Here is a 19,968-nt window from a genome sequence, read left to right as displayed (position 1 = left end):
TCTGCCCAGGCAAAGAATCAACCACTTCTGCAAGTCAAAATAGTACAGGAAGAACCTGAAGAAAACTCCCAGTGGCTTGAGATGCTGTATTAATCTCCTCCTCTTCACCAGATTAGTGAGGGAAGGATTCCCACTCTATGATTATGGAACTGGCCAAACACGTGACATCCAACACTAGGCAGATGACATAGACAAAAGTTTATTAGTCACATACACTCACAGCCCAGGGGAGCAGGGCACCACATGCCACATAAGGACATAGGGTGTTGTACTTGGGGACACAGTGAGCAAGCAGGGGTTGTGGGAGGCAGGCTTTGTGGTGTAAGAGGGTGGGATTCCCCCTAGTTCTGTGGGACGATGGGATTGGCTTGTTTGAATAATTCCACCATTTGGCAAGGAACTGAAACCCGCTACTCAGGGATAGGCAGGCGTTGGGCCTGGTCACCTTGATAAGGAGACTTGTTGGGCTAGGGGACTTATCTGTAGGAGCAGAATGAGGAGGGGGACTTGTGATTAGGACATTTGAGGCTCTCCTGCTCTCATCGGGTGTCAAGGCAGCACATAATCTTAGACCTGAATTTTAGGCCTTACATTACAAATGGAGTAAGTTGCACAATAAAATAAATAACAATAACACTGAATTCGAACACACAGAATAAATCTCCATGAGCTCCTACCGATACAAATAAATAACTGAATAAGAAACAACTCTTCCTTACAGAAAAGATATACTTTAACAAATGTAGAAAGAAAGAGAATAATAGAAAAATTACCATGAAAAAATCCCAGTAATAATTGTCGTCAGAAAGATCTGAAGGATGCCAACATTAGTGGGCAAAGTTTTGTGGAGAAACAGCATATTTGTACAGTCTCAAAGTACCTTCTCCAAGATATTTATTGCTTATAAAGAGAGTAATAGTAACCTTGCAGTAGAGAAAGCTGGCAGACACTACCTTCACCAAGTAATCAAGGTTATACCACTGGTAATAACACAGACACACATTGTGCATTTCCCGATATGATGCACTCTCTGAGAAGGGTGTAACATCACCTCTGTAGTAGTCTTCCAAAAAACGCACAACTTGTCTCATCATGAGAAAACATCAGAGAAACCCAAGTTGAGGGGCATTCTAGAAAATAACTGACCAGTACACTTCAAAAGTATTACGATGTGAAAGACAAGGAGAGGCTGAAGAGCTTGCACAGCTCAGGGAGCCTAGAGAAATATGATGACTCAATGCAGAGTGGTATCCAGGATTGGATCCTGGAACACAAAAAGGATATTGGTGGAAAAGCAATGAAATCTGAAAGAAGTCTGTAGTTTATTTAATAGTATTATATTAAGGTTGCGCCCTTTGATCCGTAAAGTTTCTGAACATGATGGGCACATACCCGACTAAGAGCATTTCCATTTCTTCTTCTCTATAATGAATACTCTTCCTTCACAGAGCTGCCCTGAGTTAACTATTTAACCTTTATTAATATTGATAAAATATGGGAACTATTTGATTCCAGTAGCGATATTCTTCATTCTTAAATAAAGTTAATCTTTCAAGACTGAAAAGTTAGACTTAAAAAAATCTTTACTGAGATACGATTTACATATCACAAAATTTACCCATTTTCAGTGTATAATTCAATACTTTTTAGTAGATCTACTGAGTTGTTTAACCACCACTAAAATCCAGTTTTAGAGCTTTCTCATCATCCCAGTAAGAGCCCTTGTGCTATTTGTAGTCAATCCCTGTTCACAGTTCCAACCCCAGGCAAACACTGATCTCCTTTCTGATATGAACAGTTCATATAAATGGAATCAAACAATATATGGCTTTTGTGATTGGCTTCTTTCACTTAACATGTTTTTGAGGTTCATCCATGTTGGAGAACATATCAACATATTTTTAAAGATCGTTGAAAACCTTAGCCTCAGTTTCCATTTATTCATTAATTCTACTATTTTTCTGTATTTTGATTCATGGATTTCTTCTTTGGTGACTAAATTAATCTTTTAATATTTCCCTTAGCTTTATTTTGCTATTTTTCTAGTTTATTTAGTTTAAAGCTTAATTTATTTACGTTTACTTGTTTTATAACAAAGGCATTTAATTATACTCAAATCTGAATAGAGTTTTGTTGCATCACAAAATTGTCATTATTTTCTAATAACATATATTTGCAGGTTTGATTTGCTTTTTGACTCCATATTTTCTAAAGATCAATTCACACTTTTTTTCAAAGTTGTTTGTTTTTGCGTTCTTTACCATTCATTAATTTCCATTTTTTTGTACTATATTCATAAGCAGTCAACTATTATAATTTCAGCTACACTAGGGAATTTATTTGTTATCTACTTTAAAAATACAGTTAAAAATACCATATTTGCATTTGAACTGAATATGTATTCTCAGTGGTAATATGCAAAGTTTAGTATGCTTTTTAAAGTTTAGCCTATTAATTTTATTATTCAATTTCCCATAGGTTATGAAGCCTTTCAGTCATCTTTTCTTTTCTTCTATTAATTTTTAGAAATGAAAAAACACAAAGCTCTACAAAGAATATCAAAACATCCATGTGCTCATCATCAAGAAGTGATAATTATCACATATTTTCATATTTATTTCAACTTACGATTTTAATGACAGAACATAGAGCAGAGATCCCCCTTGCCCACCTCCAGTTCTAATTCCCTCCTTCCTACACAGAAGAAGAAATTATCAGGAATTTATTATGTATCCTTCACACCTATTTAAAAATACTTTTTCCCTTGATGGGGCTTAGGCAGTTTACCCCTCCCCCTCAGGGAGCCCATTTCACAACTCTGACCTTTGGTCCAAAGAGGGAGGCTACAGGCTGTCACCCCACCTCTTCACTGTCCCACCCCAGCCTCCCTCCTGTTCCCCTGCCACCCTGTGGCTCCTCCAGTCTCTGTACCACCTCCCACTCCCAGCTGGAATGGATGCCTGTGGGGAACATTTCAGGTGCCAAGGTGCTGAGGGCCTGTTCTGGCCTAGGAGTACTAACAGGAAAGCTGCTCTGTTCTTCCTCTCTTCCCCTTGGTCCCTGGCCTTCCTCTCTTTGGAGCTGGCTGATTGCAGGGCTTTGGTGCCTCTGAAACTGGGTGTAGGGTCTTGGCTGTGAAAGGCCCCCAGGGGGAGCAGGGAGCGAGCAGGGTCTCTCAGGTTTGTATGTATATGGGGGGTGGGTGGAGGGCGTTGGGGAGGTGGGGTTGGGATCCCAGCCTTCCCTTCAGGAGGCAGGCAGCTCTCAGGGTTGGGGGAAGAGCTCACTGACCGGGTCCCAGGGCCCCCACCACCTCCTCTACTGGCCTCGGGGAGCTTTGCACAAACAGCCCCCAGTCTACTAGCACCTACCTCATAGCTACCAGGGCAGGTGGGGGAAGGGCAGGTCCAGCTCTGGCAATGTTGGGGGGCATACCAAAGAGTCCAGGGGTAGGGGTGTGGGGAGGGCAGACTCTGCAAGCTGGCCCTTTCCTTCCTGTACCCAGACTGGGAGTGGGGTCCTCTCCTCCAGCTGTAACCATTTCCACCTCATTTTGCTGCATGTTGTACATGGACGTATTTATCTCCTGTCTGATGATGCTTTGCAGTTTGGTCTGTCTGCCTCAGAAGAGGCTGTATTTTAAAAGAAAGTATTACACAGTATTAAAGCGATGACACGTGGAAAAAAAAACTTTCATACAGTAGTTTGTATTTTTACTATATATATATATATATATATATATATACACACACACACAATTAAGTATGTATTTTATTTAATTTGATATACATGGTATCATGATCTGAAGCTCTGAAAGTCCTTGATTTCCCTCCCAATTACACTATTTGAGATCTATGTTGATTTATATCAAGTTAATTTACCTTTTATTGTTCTTCAGTATTTCATGGTATGTATATATATATATGTATATATATATATCATATTATTATACATGTCTTCTATTGGCATGTATTTAGATTGTTTCCAATTTTCTCTATAACAAAAAATGCTGAAATAAACCTATAGGTGCTTCTTTCATTTTGCACAGATGAGAATACTTTTGGGTAAATAGTTGATTTATCTAGAAGTGGTATGCACATTTACAATTGTACTACTTATAGCTAAATAACTTATCCTAAATGTCCTACCAGTTTATACTACTTCTAGCAACATATGAACATTTTCTTTTCCTCTGATCATTACCAATATTTGATATAGTCAGACTCTTTCATCATTGTCAATCTACTTCCTTTGAAATGGTGGCATGTTATCATTCCCTGAATACTACTCAAGTTGAGCATCTTCTCAAATGCTTTTTGGTCATTTATAAAGACTTTTATTTCCTATTGCTGTGTTATTATTTGTGAATGCCTTTTCCTTATAAACTTGTAAGGATACACTATATATTTGGAATACTAATTTGTTGTAAGTTACACTGGTTGCAAATATCATTTTCTAATCTCTAGCTTGTTTTGTTGTTTTTTATACAGATTTTTAAAACATATGACCTGGTAAATTTTATGAAACTTTTCTTTCATGGATCTTGCTTTTTGTTTCTTGTTTAAGGAGTTCTTACCCAGTATTACAATTATATTATCCTCTGTTTTCTTTGATACCTTTCAGAGTTTGATTTTTGACATTCATCTCTGTGTCAGGTGTGAGTGTAAGGTAGGGATCTAATTTTAAAAATGTAAATGAACCTAAATGAACATACATGTACTTGCCACATAGTATCCACAATTATCAATAGTTGGCCAATTCTTTTTTGACTATATCCCCGAAATTTGGGGAAGATGAGTATTTTAAAGCAAATTCCAGACATCATATAATTTCATGCATCTCTAACTGAAAACATTTTTAAAACATAGCAACATTATAGATGAATAAATAACAGCATTGTTGCTATGTTAAAAAAATCTTTAATATCATCTAATACTGAATTCATATTCAATCCTGTGTATTGAATCCTATGTATTTAAATCTCCAGATTATCTCAAAATTTCTTCTTACTTTATATTTATTCAGATTAGGATTCAAATGAGGTCAAGGTCCACATATGCATTTGTCTGTTATTTGTCAAAGTCACTCTTCTCAATTTTATTTTTATGCTATTGATTTGTTGGGAAAACTAGGCAGTTTACCTATGAAATAATGTACATTCAGCATATGACTGATTGCTTCCTCATCTTAGTACTTAACTTCATCCTCCTGTTTCCTGTAATCTGCTAGTTATCTAAAATACAGATTAGATTAAATGTAATTTTCTGTGTCACAACACTTAGAGGTACTGTTGTGGGCTTCTTATTACATGATATTATGAAGTAAGTAACATCTGTATGTCCCATTTTTAATGATGTGGAATTTGATCAGTGTGTTCAGATGCTGTCAATCTGGTCTCCCCAGTATAAATCTCCCTCATCCAAATTTCACCTAATGGTTCTAGCATATATTGGGTAATGTTGCCAAAATCTGGTATTTCATTAGAGGTTGCAAATGGGTGATTTTCTAATCTTATCATTCCTTCTGCATTTAATAGCTGGAATCCCTATATGAGGAAAAATTTCCCCTTTTTGACTATTTGATTACTCTAAAATACAGTTTACTCAAAAAGACAGGCTAAGTGATAGATTTTTCGAACTTTATCAGTGTTCAAAATAATGAGTTGATGTAGCAACATACATTGTTGACCAATGAGGTTTTTGCTTTTTAAATGTCATTCTAAGCACACTTTAAAAAATGATCTGTTTTAATCAATTTCAGACATTTTTGATGCTCAAATTTCTCCATCTTTAGCTAGCGGAGCCCCCTTTAATTGGCCCTATGTATTCTTTCACATTACCCCATTAGACCTTGATAGTTTCCTGGTCTGGCACAATTAGATGTCTCCAGCTTATCTTTTTCAATTCCTTCTCAAGACTGAATAGGTCCTTGATAATGGCAGTAAACAACCAGAGGTCACCCAAGTAATAGTTTTAATCATAGCTGCCACGTGGCATGTGGTACTCCACTAGAGCAGACTGACAGTACCTCATTTACATGGTATGATTTGGGGGGATGCATTCTTTTCTATCTCAATTACAAACTGTCCATGTTCTCCTTGAATGGAAACAATGCACCTTTATATATTTAATCATAGTACATCTACATGTATAGTCATACATAGTTTTTGAAGAGTTTTGGATAGTTTGGATATCCCATAAGCACATTATATAGATCCATTACATTGATGCTATTATGATGCTCAGGCTGGAGGAACAAGACGAGGCTAGCATATTAGAGGCCTTGATAAGACATATGTGCTCTAGATGGTGAGAGATAAACCTACAAAAATTTAGGGACCTGCCACACCCACACAATTTTGGGAGGCTCAGTGGTCAGCAGTGTGCCACCATATCCCCGCCAAAGTAAAAGACATACTCATGCAACTTGTACCTCCTAACACACATAACGCGTCTCTGAGTTCTGGAGGTAGCATATTCTATACCTTGAAATAGTACTCTGGCCTTACGCTGAGTGGTGTGAAACGCTGCCAGCTTTGAGTGGGGCCCAGAGCAGGAAAAGGCTCTGTAGCTGGTCTAGGCTCTGGGGCCAAATGCCTTTCTACTTGGACCATATCAAGTAGACCCTATGATATTTGAAGTATTTTAGTGAGGAAAGATGCCATGTGGTATTTGTGGCAATTCTTAGTGGGATAATCACAACTAAGGTCTCTGAGGTTCCGAAGCAAGGGCAGAACTTTTGGAAAAGCAACTCCTAGTGTTCTACCAGGCCCCAGTGTTCTACTGGGAAATGGAAATACTTGACCATGTGGACAGAACAGGCCCACGAGAAGATGGATCTCTTAGACCTTCTAAATCAAATGGGGTGGGCCCAGCAATAATACATTATAAGACAGAAGCAGTACATGTGGGATGAAACCCAGAGGACCAGCATGCACAAGCACACTGCATGGCCGGGCACTTCACACCTCCAAAGCACATAAGCACTGTTACACAGTGCCTCTCCCTCAGCTCCCAGCTATGACCATATGGGAGTCCCATGTGACTAGCTGTAGGAGGAAGAAAAGGCCTGAGACTGGTTTACAAACAAAGCAGTCCTTACATGTGTTCAAACCCCAAATCGATGACTGTTATATTACAGCTTCAATCAGGGTGGCCTTGAAAGACAGTGGTGAGGAAAAATTCTCCCAACTGGTAAGGCTTTGGGCATTGCACCTGGCCATTCATTTTGTGTGGAAACAGAAGTGGTCTGAGGTTCAAATGTATTCAAATGATCAGTAGGCTGAAAGGAAAAGGGAAAAAGCTGGAGATTAGAATGTTTGACATCTCTGCATGTGGATATACAGATGGGTGGGTAAGAAGTATTAAGATTTTAGTATCACCTATTTACGTCCACCAGAGAGCGCTAAACAACCAAGTAGAGAAAAAAAACATTGCCAGTTAACATCAGTCAGCCCCTGTCATCAGCCACTCAGTGCTGTCACCATGGGCACATGAGCAAAGTAGTCATGGTAACAGAGATGGAGGCTACCCATGAGCCCAGCAGCTTCCTAAGACTGATCTATCTACTACCGCTGGTGAATGTCCAATCTTTCTGCAGTGGAAATCAAAGTTGAACCTCTGATATGGCACCATTCCCTGAGGAACCCAACTGGCCACTTTGTGGTAAATTGACTACATTGAACTCTTTTCATCCTGGAAAGGTCAACAGTTTGTATTCCAGGCATGGATTGTTTTTCCTACCTGCAGGACCTCAGCTAACACCACTGTTAGAGCAGGCAGAGAGCTAGATATGAGCAGAGAAAGGGGGACACAGGCCAAATGGCAGGAATTGGGCAAAAAGGGAGGTGCACAGGCCAAATGTAGGAAACCATACATCATGTAAATAACAGGGGGTCCTTGGGCAGAGAAAAGTAGGAACCTCTGGACTGATAAGAAATTACACATCTTGGGGTGACAAGTGCCCTGGAGGCAGGCAAAGAAAGGTGGGAAAAGGAAGGAATCTCCAGTGTCCGAATGTAACCTTTTGCTCATTATGCCCTCATTACAATAAAATTAGCCTTGCAGATTAGAAGTACTCATCATGCACCGACACCATGACACTTCCGATCCAGACTAAATAAGAACAAAAATTCCTCCTTCCTTTGGGAAGGTGGAGCTGGGATGAAAATCAGGGAATATGAACCCAAACCTTTCTCTCCCTAATGAATATTCCGCCCATTCATTTTTACACTTCATGCAACCAACTTGCCTAAGAAAGTCAGGGCAGCTGCTCACCTGAGCCTCCCCGCTCTCTCCTTAAGAGCGTACTACTTATCCCTTAATAAATCCTCACTTTACCTTTCTTGACCTCCGTGTCTCGTCTCTGAATTCTTTCTGTTATGGGACAAGAACCTAGTCCCTAGCAACACCACTATCCAGGGGCTCATAAAATGTTTAACCCACCAGTATGGGATCCGATATATTATATCATACCAGGGGACCCATTTCACAGTAACAGAAGTATGGGAATGGTCCAGGACCACAGGATCCATTGGTCATATCACATAATACTCTACACAGGAGCTGCTAGCTTTAGAAAACGTTGGGATGGCCAACTGAAGATGTAGCTAAAGCACCAATTCTGAGGCAATATTCTGTAAGGATGGGAGTGTCATCCTTCAGGACTTAGTGTTTGTATTGAATCAAAGGCATTTACATGGTACTGTGTCCCCAGTGGGAAGAATACACGGGTCCAGGAGCCAACATGTGGAAGCAGCAGTGATTCCACTCATCATCACTCACAATAACTCACTGGAGGACTTTGTGATTCAGTTCTCACAACTCTGGAATCTAAAGGGCTAGAGGTCCTGATTTCCAAAGTGGGCATACTTTTACCAAGAGACAGCAAAAATCCCACTGAACTATAAGCTATGACTGCCACCTAGGAACTCTGTGTCCAGAGTCCAGCAGGGAAGCAAAAGAGTCACCGTCTTGGGGAAATTGACCCTGATATTAGGTTGAAGTGGCACTGCTGTTACACAATGAGCAGGGAGGGATATATATGGAGCTCTGGTGGCCTGAGTCCTGCTGTCAGTAAGCCATCAATTTCAGCAGAGGTGAGGGTGAGAAGAATCTAGGAAGGCAGGAAATAAGAATTGATTACAGCAGGAGCTGTATTTCAGCCCACTAACCTTCCCCCTTCTAAATGATCTGCTTAGGAAAAGAGGCCCACCAAAATCCTAGAGGAGTTGTACCCTGAATATGTATGGAAAAGCATATCTAAGAAGTGCACTTTCTGATAAACACAGAAATGTATTGCCCAGTTCCTCCTTTAAGGCATGACTTGCTGCACAGCTGGGGAGAATGGGAGCAGAAGTCAGCTTCCAGCTGTCAGCTCCTCAAGATTCAGAGAGTCGCCTCATCTGAGGTACACCATTTCCAAAGCTCTTTGCATTTAGTGACTGTGAGAAATAAAGGGGTAAGGAGTCTGACCATTTCAGCTTGCTGGGCGATGATTCTGACAGGCAACACTCACTTCCAAGAAGCTGAGTTGGTTGCCCAGGGTTTGATGTGCCTGCACTGGGCCGTGTTGAAGTTTGGCTTCTCCCCCTGCTCAGTCCTGCCCCTTTAAACATCTTACATTCCCAACTCCATCTCAGCAACTACTTCTGCCTAACGCCACCCACGACAAGGCAGTGAAATTTCTGTAGTTAAAAACTGGATTTATATGTAAACAAGTTACTGTTTTCTTTTATTTTCCCAGGGAGAAACAATGCTGGTAGGAAGTATTTTTTGTTTTGAAGTCTGGTTCAGTTCTTCACTTTATTTAAAGTACCTCATTGCTCAGTAGGGTATGGCTCAGTGGTAGAACACACACCTAGCATGCATGAGGTCCTGGGTTCAATTTCCAGTATCTCCAATAAAAATAAATAACTAAACAAACCTAATTACTTCCTCCCCCCAAAATAAAGTACCTCATTGCATAGGGAATTCTCCATTGCATTTATGTAATAGGATAAGCAATGGGTGTATCTCGTGTATGAAGCAGATCTGTCAAGAATGAGATAAATATTCATTTTTAATAATAATAATAATGCTGAGGAACTGTTTCCTCATTTCTAGATTTTATTTGCAACAGGCTTATCTGAACTCGAGTGTTCAAAATGACACTAGAAAAATCAGCCCCTATAGTTTGGGGATTACGTTTTACTGATATTTGATCACCTAGCACAATACCTGGCTCTAAAAAGATAGTTCATAAATGTTTTATTATTATTAGATATTATAAAGTTCAAATTTTATTCTACATGAATGAAATCTCAATTGGCAAAATATGCATTTGTACAGTGTGAGCAAATTTACATAAACTATGATATACATCAATCAAAAATAGTTATTGTGTTCCCGCTGTAATACGTGCCGATGGTAAAAGGTCCCACCTCTCGAATATTTTGAGAACTATTTGCAGCGTGATGTGACACAACATATCAAATTACTCTTGCCCAGGTCAATTTAGTAAGTATTAAGTACGTGTCTGCATTCACTGCAAGATTGAGCAGCCTGAGATAAACACAGTGTTGTTTTGCTTTGTTTTATAATCTTTGTATCCATTTCCTAATGGTTACATACACTGACTCTCTCAGGCTGTACGCTAACAGAACTCTGATAGAACTCTACTGACTATGGGCTAGACCCTCACACCACAAGGGGGCATTCAAGCTTCTATAAAGAGATGACTACTGGGTGGAAAGGTCAAGGTCAAAAGTCACTTCCTGTTACCGTGTGCTTTCTGAGGTGAAAGAAACCAGGAAGTGCTTTACTCAGAATGTCTGTTAACTTTAGTGACCCGGCCTGTGGCTTCTGTCAGAGGGAGGTTGTAGATTTTATAAATAAGCAAATACTTCAAAATGGAGTTAGTCCATACTTCTATACGATGAACACGTGTGAGTCCTGGCGTGATTCGGAGAAAAAGCTGAGAGACATTCTGACTAACTCAGCAATCTCAGAAGGCATCAAGGAGGCCTGTGCCTGGAGCACCCTGGCTGTGGCAGTGCGGTTTGCTGAGAGGCAGAAGCAGGAGGATAGAAAGAAGGTAAAAAAGCTCCAGGAACAGCTGGAGGAGCAGAAGCTATTCTCCAATGCCTTGGTAGGGATGGTGAGTAAACTCAGGTGTACACAAGAGAGGGAAAGGGAGCAAGCCCAGTCCCAGCTCCAGCAAAGCCTCGCAACCCTTCATGGAGTCGAGGAAGAGCGAGATTTATTCAGGGGTGAGCTTCTCAGGGTGGTAAGCGCTCAGTCTCAGCAGCAGGCAGGAGTCCAGGAAGAGAAGGGAAACGGGGCACAGACTGTAGGTATGCTTGCTTTTGCTCACAACACAGCAAGTTACTGGACAAGGGGGGAGACCCTGAGGGGGTCAGGCCAGGAGACTGCTGCTGCTCCTGTGACTACTGCTGTGGGGGGAGAGGTGACGCAGGGCAAAGTGCTTTCTCTCCTGGGGGATGACAAGGGGATGGCTGTTTTATCTTGCCCTCAGGTCCTGGGTGCCAGTGCCCAGGCTGGTCAGTTGCTACCACTTAATCTCTCTCAATACTCTTATTCATTCCTACCTACATTTTGTCTCCCTGGAGCAGCAGCTGAAACTGGGGCAGCTCTTCCTGAGAAGAATTCCACAGCTAGGGGGTTGGGTAAGCATCTCCCTACTACGAAGTTCTTGCCAGAAAGGTTTAAGCAATACCCTGGCCTCTCTCACTCCCCAAGCCCTACTACCATCAGGCGCAAATCGGGGGACTGGGACTGCGACCAGTGTCATTTGATGAATTTCTCATGGCGAAAGATGTGTTTTAAATGTAAAAAAATCCCAGCACACATGAGAAAGTAGAGGCTTTGCCTCCAATTAGGGATCTCACTGAATTCTAACAAATTCATTTCCTGACATCCTCTTCTGATTAGAAACAGAACAAGAGCGTGTTCTTGATTAGATAGTACGTAAAAACAGACAGGCAAAAAGGAATAAGATATAAAGATCTTCGTTAACTTTGCCACTCAGAAACAGTTAACATTTTACCCATTGACTTCCAGCTCTGGGCATAACTACATTTATGAGTTATAATAGTTTTATTAAATAGCTTTCTTATGAAAATTGAATCATTTTGAAAATTAAATTTATGGTTTGCTTTAAAATGTTCTTTTCTCGATTTTCTAAAATTTGGAAAATACAGGAAAAAGGTACAAATAAGAGACTAAAAATCACACAAAATGCCCTCCCCTAGAAATGATCTATAGAGCTCAATTTTGCAGGTCCACTGTTGTTATTCAGACAGACGTACACACAAACACATATGTAGATGCATGCAGAAACACGCTACTTTTATTTCTAAAATGAGATCAAACTATACATATATTTCGGAAATTTACTTTTAAAAATTCATTTAAATTTGGAAAATTCAAGGACACAGACTTATATATATAAAATGCTAATCAAACCACCTGGAGACAATATCTTCCAATATTTAGCTGCATATATTTTCAACCCTTTTTAGTTTTGTGTGTGTGTGTGTGTGTGTACCCACACACACACGTGTTATTATTAAAATTAACTCTTTTTTCTTATTTCTAAAGTAAAAAACTGAAGATTAGAAATAGTAGAGAAGCAAAAACAAGAAAATACGTTTTATGGATAATCTCATTACTCAAAAAACCATTATTTTTATCTAAATATGTATTATTTTTAAAATTTTGTATAATTTAACATTAATAAAATGTTGATGTTAAGCTAAATATTTATACATTATTTTAAATTTTTATATATAATTTTATATACGTAGAATATATATAGAAATTTAAAAATAATATGTGTATATGGAGAGAGAGAGAAAGGTTTAGCTTAACATTATCCCAATCTTTTTTTAATATATTATTTTTTATACTTTTTAATATTATTTTTATAATATTATTTGTATTATTTATTATTCTTTAAGTGCATTTGCTGGAGATTACTTTTTGTCGTTTCAGTTTTTTCTTTTTTTTGGTCCATTCAAAGAACCTGCTCCTGATTTTATTTATCACTTATGTACTATCAAATTCTTTCATTCTACCATTCCTTCTACTTTCTTGAGGATTTCTTGTTATTTTTGTTGGCATTCAAAGTTTTTTTTTTATGCTCAGTTCATTTATTTTCATTCCTTTTTGTGCAATGTTTAAAGATGAGAAATTTCTGCAACTGGTCTTTTGGTCTCAATACCATAAAAAGTGTATGTCTGTGTATATACACACATGCATATATATGTGCATATACTTATATATGTATATATATATGTTTAAGTGTGTGTACATAATATATATTTTTTTCCCTACTCTGGGATTCTAATCTGATGCTCCTAATTAAAATGGTAAAAATTGAGAGGGGGCAGTTTTACTTGGTAAATTTTCTTAACCATATTTTATGACTAGATTTCAACTCTGTGGTGACTGTGCAATTACTACAGATGGCAAAATTGGGAGAACAAGCATGGTGTATTGTAATCCATGCAAAGATTCGGACATTTGCACAAAATGTTTCTATAGTGATAACTTTGAGTCCTCTGTGTTTATTTTAATATGGAACAAAACCTTTTGAAATACATAAAAAATGTTCTAATTGTTGTTTAAATGTTTAAATTGTTTTTTGGGAGTATTTAATGTAAGGCAAATGTGTAATAATACAAGAATATACCGTAAACCAATTTGGGCATTTTAAGACATGTATGTTGTGAAAATTTATAAGAACCTGTAGAAATGAATCCACATGCACTTATTACTTCGGAAGTTTAAAAGTTGTAATGTTAAAAATTTTTTTTCTATTGATTCTTGATATGAATGTCATTGTGTTTTCTGATATGTTAGGTTGCTTTGAGAGATTTCAAGATAATGAAACACTCTGGTATTCATTTTAACTTGGAGAGAGAAAGATGTAGAGGAATGCGAAGGCAAGCTTTGTTTCGTAAGGAGATCTAGAAAGATATATACAACAAGTCTGTATATATCTAAGAGTCACTGAAACATTAATGTTCACTACTCAAAACTATATTTGGTGGCAGTAATTCAAATAGAATAGCATTAATAAAACAGTTATAATGGGGGAAAGACCCATTTTCAACATTAGGGACTTAAATAAAGCAACACAGGTTTGCATTTTGGCCCATGAAAATGAAAATGACAGCCATTTTTAAAAGAAACTTGAAAGCCAGTAGTTGTCACATTTTCTTTTTAATCCATTCATATTAAAGAGCATTAAGGGACTCTACCTGTGATATTAGATGACCTATGCTTCTAGATTCCCTACTCTTCCCTTGGAGGTAGGATTTCTAGGTAAAATACAGGATTTCCAGTTAAATTTGAATTCAGATAAACAACAGATTTTGTTTTAGTAAAAGTATGTACCAAATGTTGCAAGTATTTTTATTTGCTAAATCTGACTACATTACCTGGAGAAAAACTTGCATTTACTTCCCTTTTCAAGTAAAAACAGTACAGATTATTCTTGCAGAGAGGAGGATTTGGACCTTTCCAGTTTGTATCAAATTCCAGCATCCATGGATGAAGAGCCAAAAAGAAGAAAAAGGAAACAGAAGCTTCTAAACATTTGTCAACAATTAAATCTGAATGCATGAGTTGGGTATGACAATATATAGCATGCTATGACAATCATAATTGGCAAAAAGAGATTTGGAAAAACTAGAAATAAATTGGAAATACATGCTCTTGCCCTCGAAGTCTCTTGCTCTGTCACTGCCATCGCCTAAGTGGTCTCTAAAACGGCCTTACCCATTACCAGTAGCACTGGAAAAATCTGTGCTGGACCCTAGCGCCCAGATTTTGGTTCCTTAAACTATTCTCCACTGAAAGGAACCAGGGCTCCTTGGAGGGTAGCTGGCACCAAATCTTGGGGCAGGGGAAAGCAAGATGAGCCTGGAACATCTTGCCATTTACAGAAAGTGAGAATGCTGACTGGGGGTACAAAGGACAAAGAGACCTGAAGAGTGACATCAGGCAGAGTGACATATTGAGCATCAAAAAAGAGGCTTGCCTGAAGAAGCCTCTCACTGGGCAAAGAGTGAAAATTGAGCACCAAACAAAGAAAACAAGCAAGAGTTACAGTCAATTGGAACAGTTAAGTCCATTTAAAAAGTGATAAATAATATAACAATACAAAAGTGTAGATAATGTGAAGCATGCTAAAAGATGCTTGTAAGGCACACAAGAATGTCTAATATTTTGTCTGTAAAAATGCTATATATTGATGAATCCAATTTATGCAACTCCTACACTCAACTTTTTTGTCAACGAAGTTAATACAAGCGGTGGAGATGTATCGACTAGATGACTCATTAATATGTAAAAAGTATTCATTTTAACTCGGAGAGAGAAAGATGTAGAGGAATGCAAAGGCGAGCTTTGTTTTGTAAGGAGATCTAGAAAGATATATACAACAAGTAGGAGTAATACTCTTCAGAAAAAAATTAGAATTTAGTTTTCAAATTTGAGATTCTATTGGATTAGAGAGTTTGTAAAAGCTTCAAAGTATTTTGTATGTTATATTACTAAAAACAAAATATTTTACGTTAGTGGATTTAACAAGATTTCTTGGTCAGTGAAATATATGACGATACACATAAGGAGGAGGATGCTAGGTTGTTTCCAGTTTTGTGACCACATACTGAGCTTGCATACTCAAGAGTGTCTTTGAGTATGCTATCTGTCTGATACTCATCTAGCTGGTGTGATCATAGCTAGCATAAATAAACCAGTTATTGTGAATCCACATGGCCTCATGTGTTTTGTGATTTATCTATAACTCTGCAGGTATGGGGCCAGTGTTGGGATATTTTTGTGTCCTAGTAATTAAAGCATTTAGACAAGTGGACCAGTTTTTGCATTCTAGAAACAAATCTTTGGTCATGATATATTCTTTGATGCACTCATAGCTTTGATTTTTAACATTTTGTTTATTATTTTTGCACCTGTTTAAAAAAGTCAGTTCTACATTCTTTAGACTACCTTTATGACGTAATGCTGTTAAGGCTATGTTAGCTGCATAAAATAAATTTGGAAGCTTACCATCGTGTATTATAATAGTGTAATTTTTCATTTAAATTATGTTCTTCTGAATAGTTTTTTATTAATAAGTTTCAAGGAGCAAAATTATATAGAGAGGCCACATTAAGAAGTCTCCCTATCACCCTGCCCCTATCTATGCCTTTCCTATTGGACCCTGCAGACACTCTAGATAGATACATCTGTTTTATGAATCCATTCAGTGTTCCTTCATGCAAATACACTCACATACAAATATATATTCCAATTCCACTGTTTCTTACACAAAAGGTAGCATCTGTACAGTCTAAAATGCTTAGTTTTGTTATTTAACAAGTAATGGGAATCATTTAATATCCATACATAGAAATCTGCCTTACTTTTTAACCTGCATAATATTCCATCATGTGGTTATACCCCACCTACTGATGAATACTAATTGTTCTCAGTATGTGGGTATTACAAATAACGCTTCAAAGAATAGCCTTATCCATATGGCATTTCTTGTTTGTGTAGGCATAGCTATAGGATAAATTCCCTGAAATGAGATTCCTGGATCAACAGGCAAAACATTTGTAATTTTGGTAGCTGTTGCTAAGTTCCCCTCTCTAGGCCTTGAATCATTTTGCATTCCCCAAAGCAACGTCTTGTAAGAGTGCCCATGTTCCCACAGCCCAGGAAGTGCCAAAGGACTTCCATCAGCTTTCATGAAACGTATTCCAGGTTGCTGCTCTGCAGCTGTCGCCGCTGTTGCTAAAGACATAAATGGCACAGTTTCTAACCAGGTATTCTTCCTCCTGGGCCTGAGCAGAATAAGAACATTTCAAAAGATGGGGGAGGTGCTTTGTACATAAACGGGACACTTCTCTCATGCTGTGGGAGCAAGGCACTAGAGATGTGCCTTGTCAGAAGCTTAATTTATATGTGGGAAGAAAAGACTAGAAATCCATTGGACTCTATAGTTATCAATTTTATAGAGAGATGATAAGTGTTGGGTGTTTTCTGTTATTTACAGTGTTTGCAGCTTTTCTCTGCTATATTAATCAGATTTTATAACCATTTCTTTGGTGAGCTAGGTTAGATAACCGAGTACAGATGAAGGTGGGAAACAGACTAGGTTATTTCTTGGTCTAATTAGTATTAAGAATGTACATTTGGCTAATGTTTCCATTTTGGTGTGTATATGTCCTTAGGGAATATTCTGTGACAGGATCCAGGGATGTGGGGTCTGATCAAACATTTATTTCATTACAAGGTATGGCTGAGAGGCATCGCCCTTCTTCCTTCTTGGAACTCCCTCCTCTTGGCTGTGAACCTGCTTCTCTTGCCAGGTTCTCCTGCACTCTGCCAGCTCACTTGCTGTCTCTCCCTCTGATTCCTCTTCTCCTAAATATTTCCATTCTCTGGGTTTTTCAGACTTCTCTTCTCACTCTGTACTTTCTCTGGGAATGGTTTCATCCCCTTTCTCCCATTTGTATCCTAAATTCTGTGTCTGTAGGTGTATCTCCAGGCCTGTATATTAAACGAGATGGACCATAACTTGTCCCAGACTGCATTCACTAACCCTTTCACCTTTAAGTTGTTCCTTTGATTAATTTGAACACTTGGGAGTCCTTTTTGATTATTTCCTCTCTCACACCCCCATATCCAATCAGTTACAAATTACTGATGGTGATTCTCTCATGGCTCTTCTTTCCCATTCCCATTGCCTCTAGCCTAGTTCAGACCCTTGTTCTCTCTAGCAAGGTGTGCTGAAATAGCTTCCTGGGTCATCTCAGGTCTCTAGTTTCTCCTACCCACCCACTGACACTCCCCTCAGAATATACTGTCCACTTTGCAGCCAAACGAATCAGTCTAAAACAAATTTGAGATTTGCAGATACTAACTATTATATATAAAATAGACAAGGTGCTGCCATATAGCACAGAGAACTATACTCAATATCTTGTAGTAACCTATAATGAAAAAGAATATGAAAAGGAATGTACGATGTATATGTATGTCTGAAACATTATGCTGTACACCAGAAATTGACACATCGTAAACTGACTATGCTTCAATAAAAAAAGAATAAAGTAATTAAATGTTATAAAATCTAAAAACAAACAAACAAACAAACTTGAGCATGCCCATTCTCTGATCAAAAGCCCTTAATGATGCCCTATTGCTCTCAGGACAATGTCCAAGTTCCTTAATCGGTCACTTAGGGCCTTCGTGATCTGGCCCTAGTCTCAGCTTTTAAGGACTCAGGTGATTAGACTGAAACCAGCCAGGCAATCCAGGATAATCTCTGCACTTCAATTGCATCTGCAAATTCCCTTTTGCCACGTAACAGGTCCCAGGGATTAGGACGTGAACATCTTTGGTGAGTCATTATTCTGCCTACCATACAGTGAAAGGTGAGGTGTGGTTTGTGAGAGAAAGCATGAAGTATTGGACTAGGTAACTAACTAACTTACTAGTATTTGGAGTGAGGCATGGCTCAGAATTATGAAAAATAGGGACAAGGAGAGGGGCAGTATCACTCTATGAGCCAAAAGGGCCCATATGGAGGAGATTATGGTTTGAGGCCTTCAAAGGTTTCAGACAGTTGTGTTTGAGATCACAGAAGGTGGCAACATCCTACTGACTGTTAGAAGGGGGTATTTGTCCCTATAACCTGTGACTCTACATAAAATTGAATGCTGGATTTTTTTCTAGTACTAGTCTGTATGCCAAAGCTACATTTAACCAAGAAGTAGAAGACATGATTTTTCTCGGGACTGGCTACATTTTAGATGAACATATCTCTGTTTGCAAGACCTGGCCTTAAGCCCTATAGATTGAAAAATCAGCTACTCCTTTATCTGTTGTCTGAGTTCATCCTTTTCTGCTCAGTTCTCTAATTGCATCCCTCAGTTTTCTTTTATCTCTATTACTTAAGTAATATCTTATTACATGTTTGATGTGTTAAAATAAAGAATTTTTGCCCTTATTACCTGTGTTGCTGAAATTAGGGTCCAAACTTGTGACAGGCTATCTGAGCTCAGCAGCAAGGAAATGTTAGATGAGTAATTTACCAAACGGCACAGCAGTTTTGGACAGAGTTCCTGCTCTCCACAAAATGAGCAGATTTATTTGTCTCTTTACCAATTGAATTTAGCCTTTGATAATATTCTGGATTCTTTGCTTTAGCTTCTGTTTGAACCCCAGTTGTATACGTCAAAACAGACCTCAGAAGGAGGCTAGCCTTTGTCTCTGAGTATCAAATTTCAAACTTATCCTGGTCCAATACCAATTCCCTTGGTTCAGAACGGGTTTTCATCCCACAAGAAGGCTGAATGAAATGGCATTGGCCCTATCTAAGGGAGCAGATGGCTCCTTAAGCAAGAATTTATCTTTTCTCACTTTCCCCTTCATCCCAAGGCCCCATGATCTGCTTTCTCCGGTATTCCCTATTTAAATTAATGGCATCAACATTCATAAGAGTTCTTCCTTTCTCCATGTACCTCAGTCCTAGATTTAATCAATCATCTAGCTTAGTTGATTTTCCCTTCATAATATACAGTAGCTATGTGAGGTTATGGATATGTTAATTAGCTTAATTGTGGTGATTATTTCACCATGTGTATGTATATCGTCATTAAGTTGTACATCTTAAATATATACAATATTTATTTGTCAATTATACCTCAGTAAACTAGAAAAAATATGCCAGTTAATAAATAAATACACACATACATAAATACATAAATACACCATGTAATTCTCTTGCTTGATATCACTAACACCCCTTCACTTACAGGGAGTATAAAGTCTGAGAGTTCCTAGCATAAATTGCAGTGTCATTCATTTGTGTCCTGGCTACCTCTGCAGTACATGTCACGCCACAATTATATAAGCTTGCATACTTCATACAGTTTTTCACCTCTAGTCT

General features: G+C 38.4%; 1 protein-coding gene across 1 annotated transcript; it reads left to right on the top strand.

Moving 5' to 3' along the window:
• The first annotated feature begins 10,914 nt into the window (after window positions 1-10,914).
• On the top strand, window positions 10,915-11,859 carry LOC106730773 (testis-expressed protein 13A-like). The gene has a single exon (XM_014566451.1). The coding sequence runs from the start codon at window positions 10,915-10,917 to the stop codon at window positions 11,857-11,859; it is 945 nt and encodes a 314-aa protein (XP_014421937.1).
• The last annotated feature ends 8,109 nt before the right edge of the window (window positions 11,860-19,968 follow it).

This window comes from Camelus ferus, chromosome X (assembly GCF_009834535.1).
Source record: "Camelus ferus isolate YT-003-E chromosome X, BCGSAC_Cfer_1.0, whole genome shotgun sequence".
In the NCBI taxonomy this organism is placed as follows: Eukaryota; Metazoa; Chordata; class Mammalia; order Artiodactyla; family Camelidae; genus Camelus; species Camelus ferus.
The sequence above is the reverse complement of the archived record's forward strand: the minus strand, read 5'-3'. Positions and strand labels throughout refer to the sequence as shown.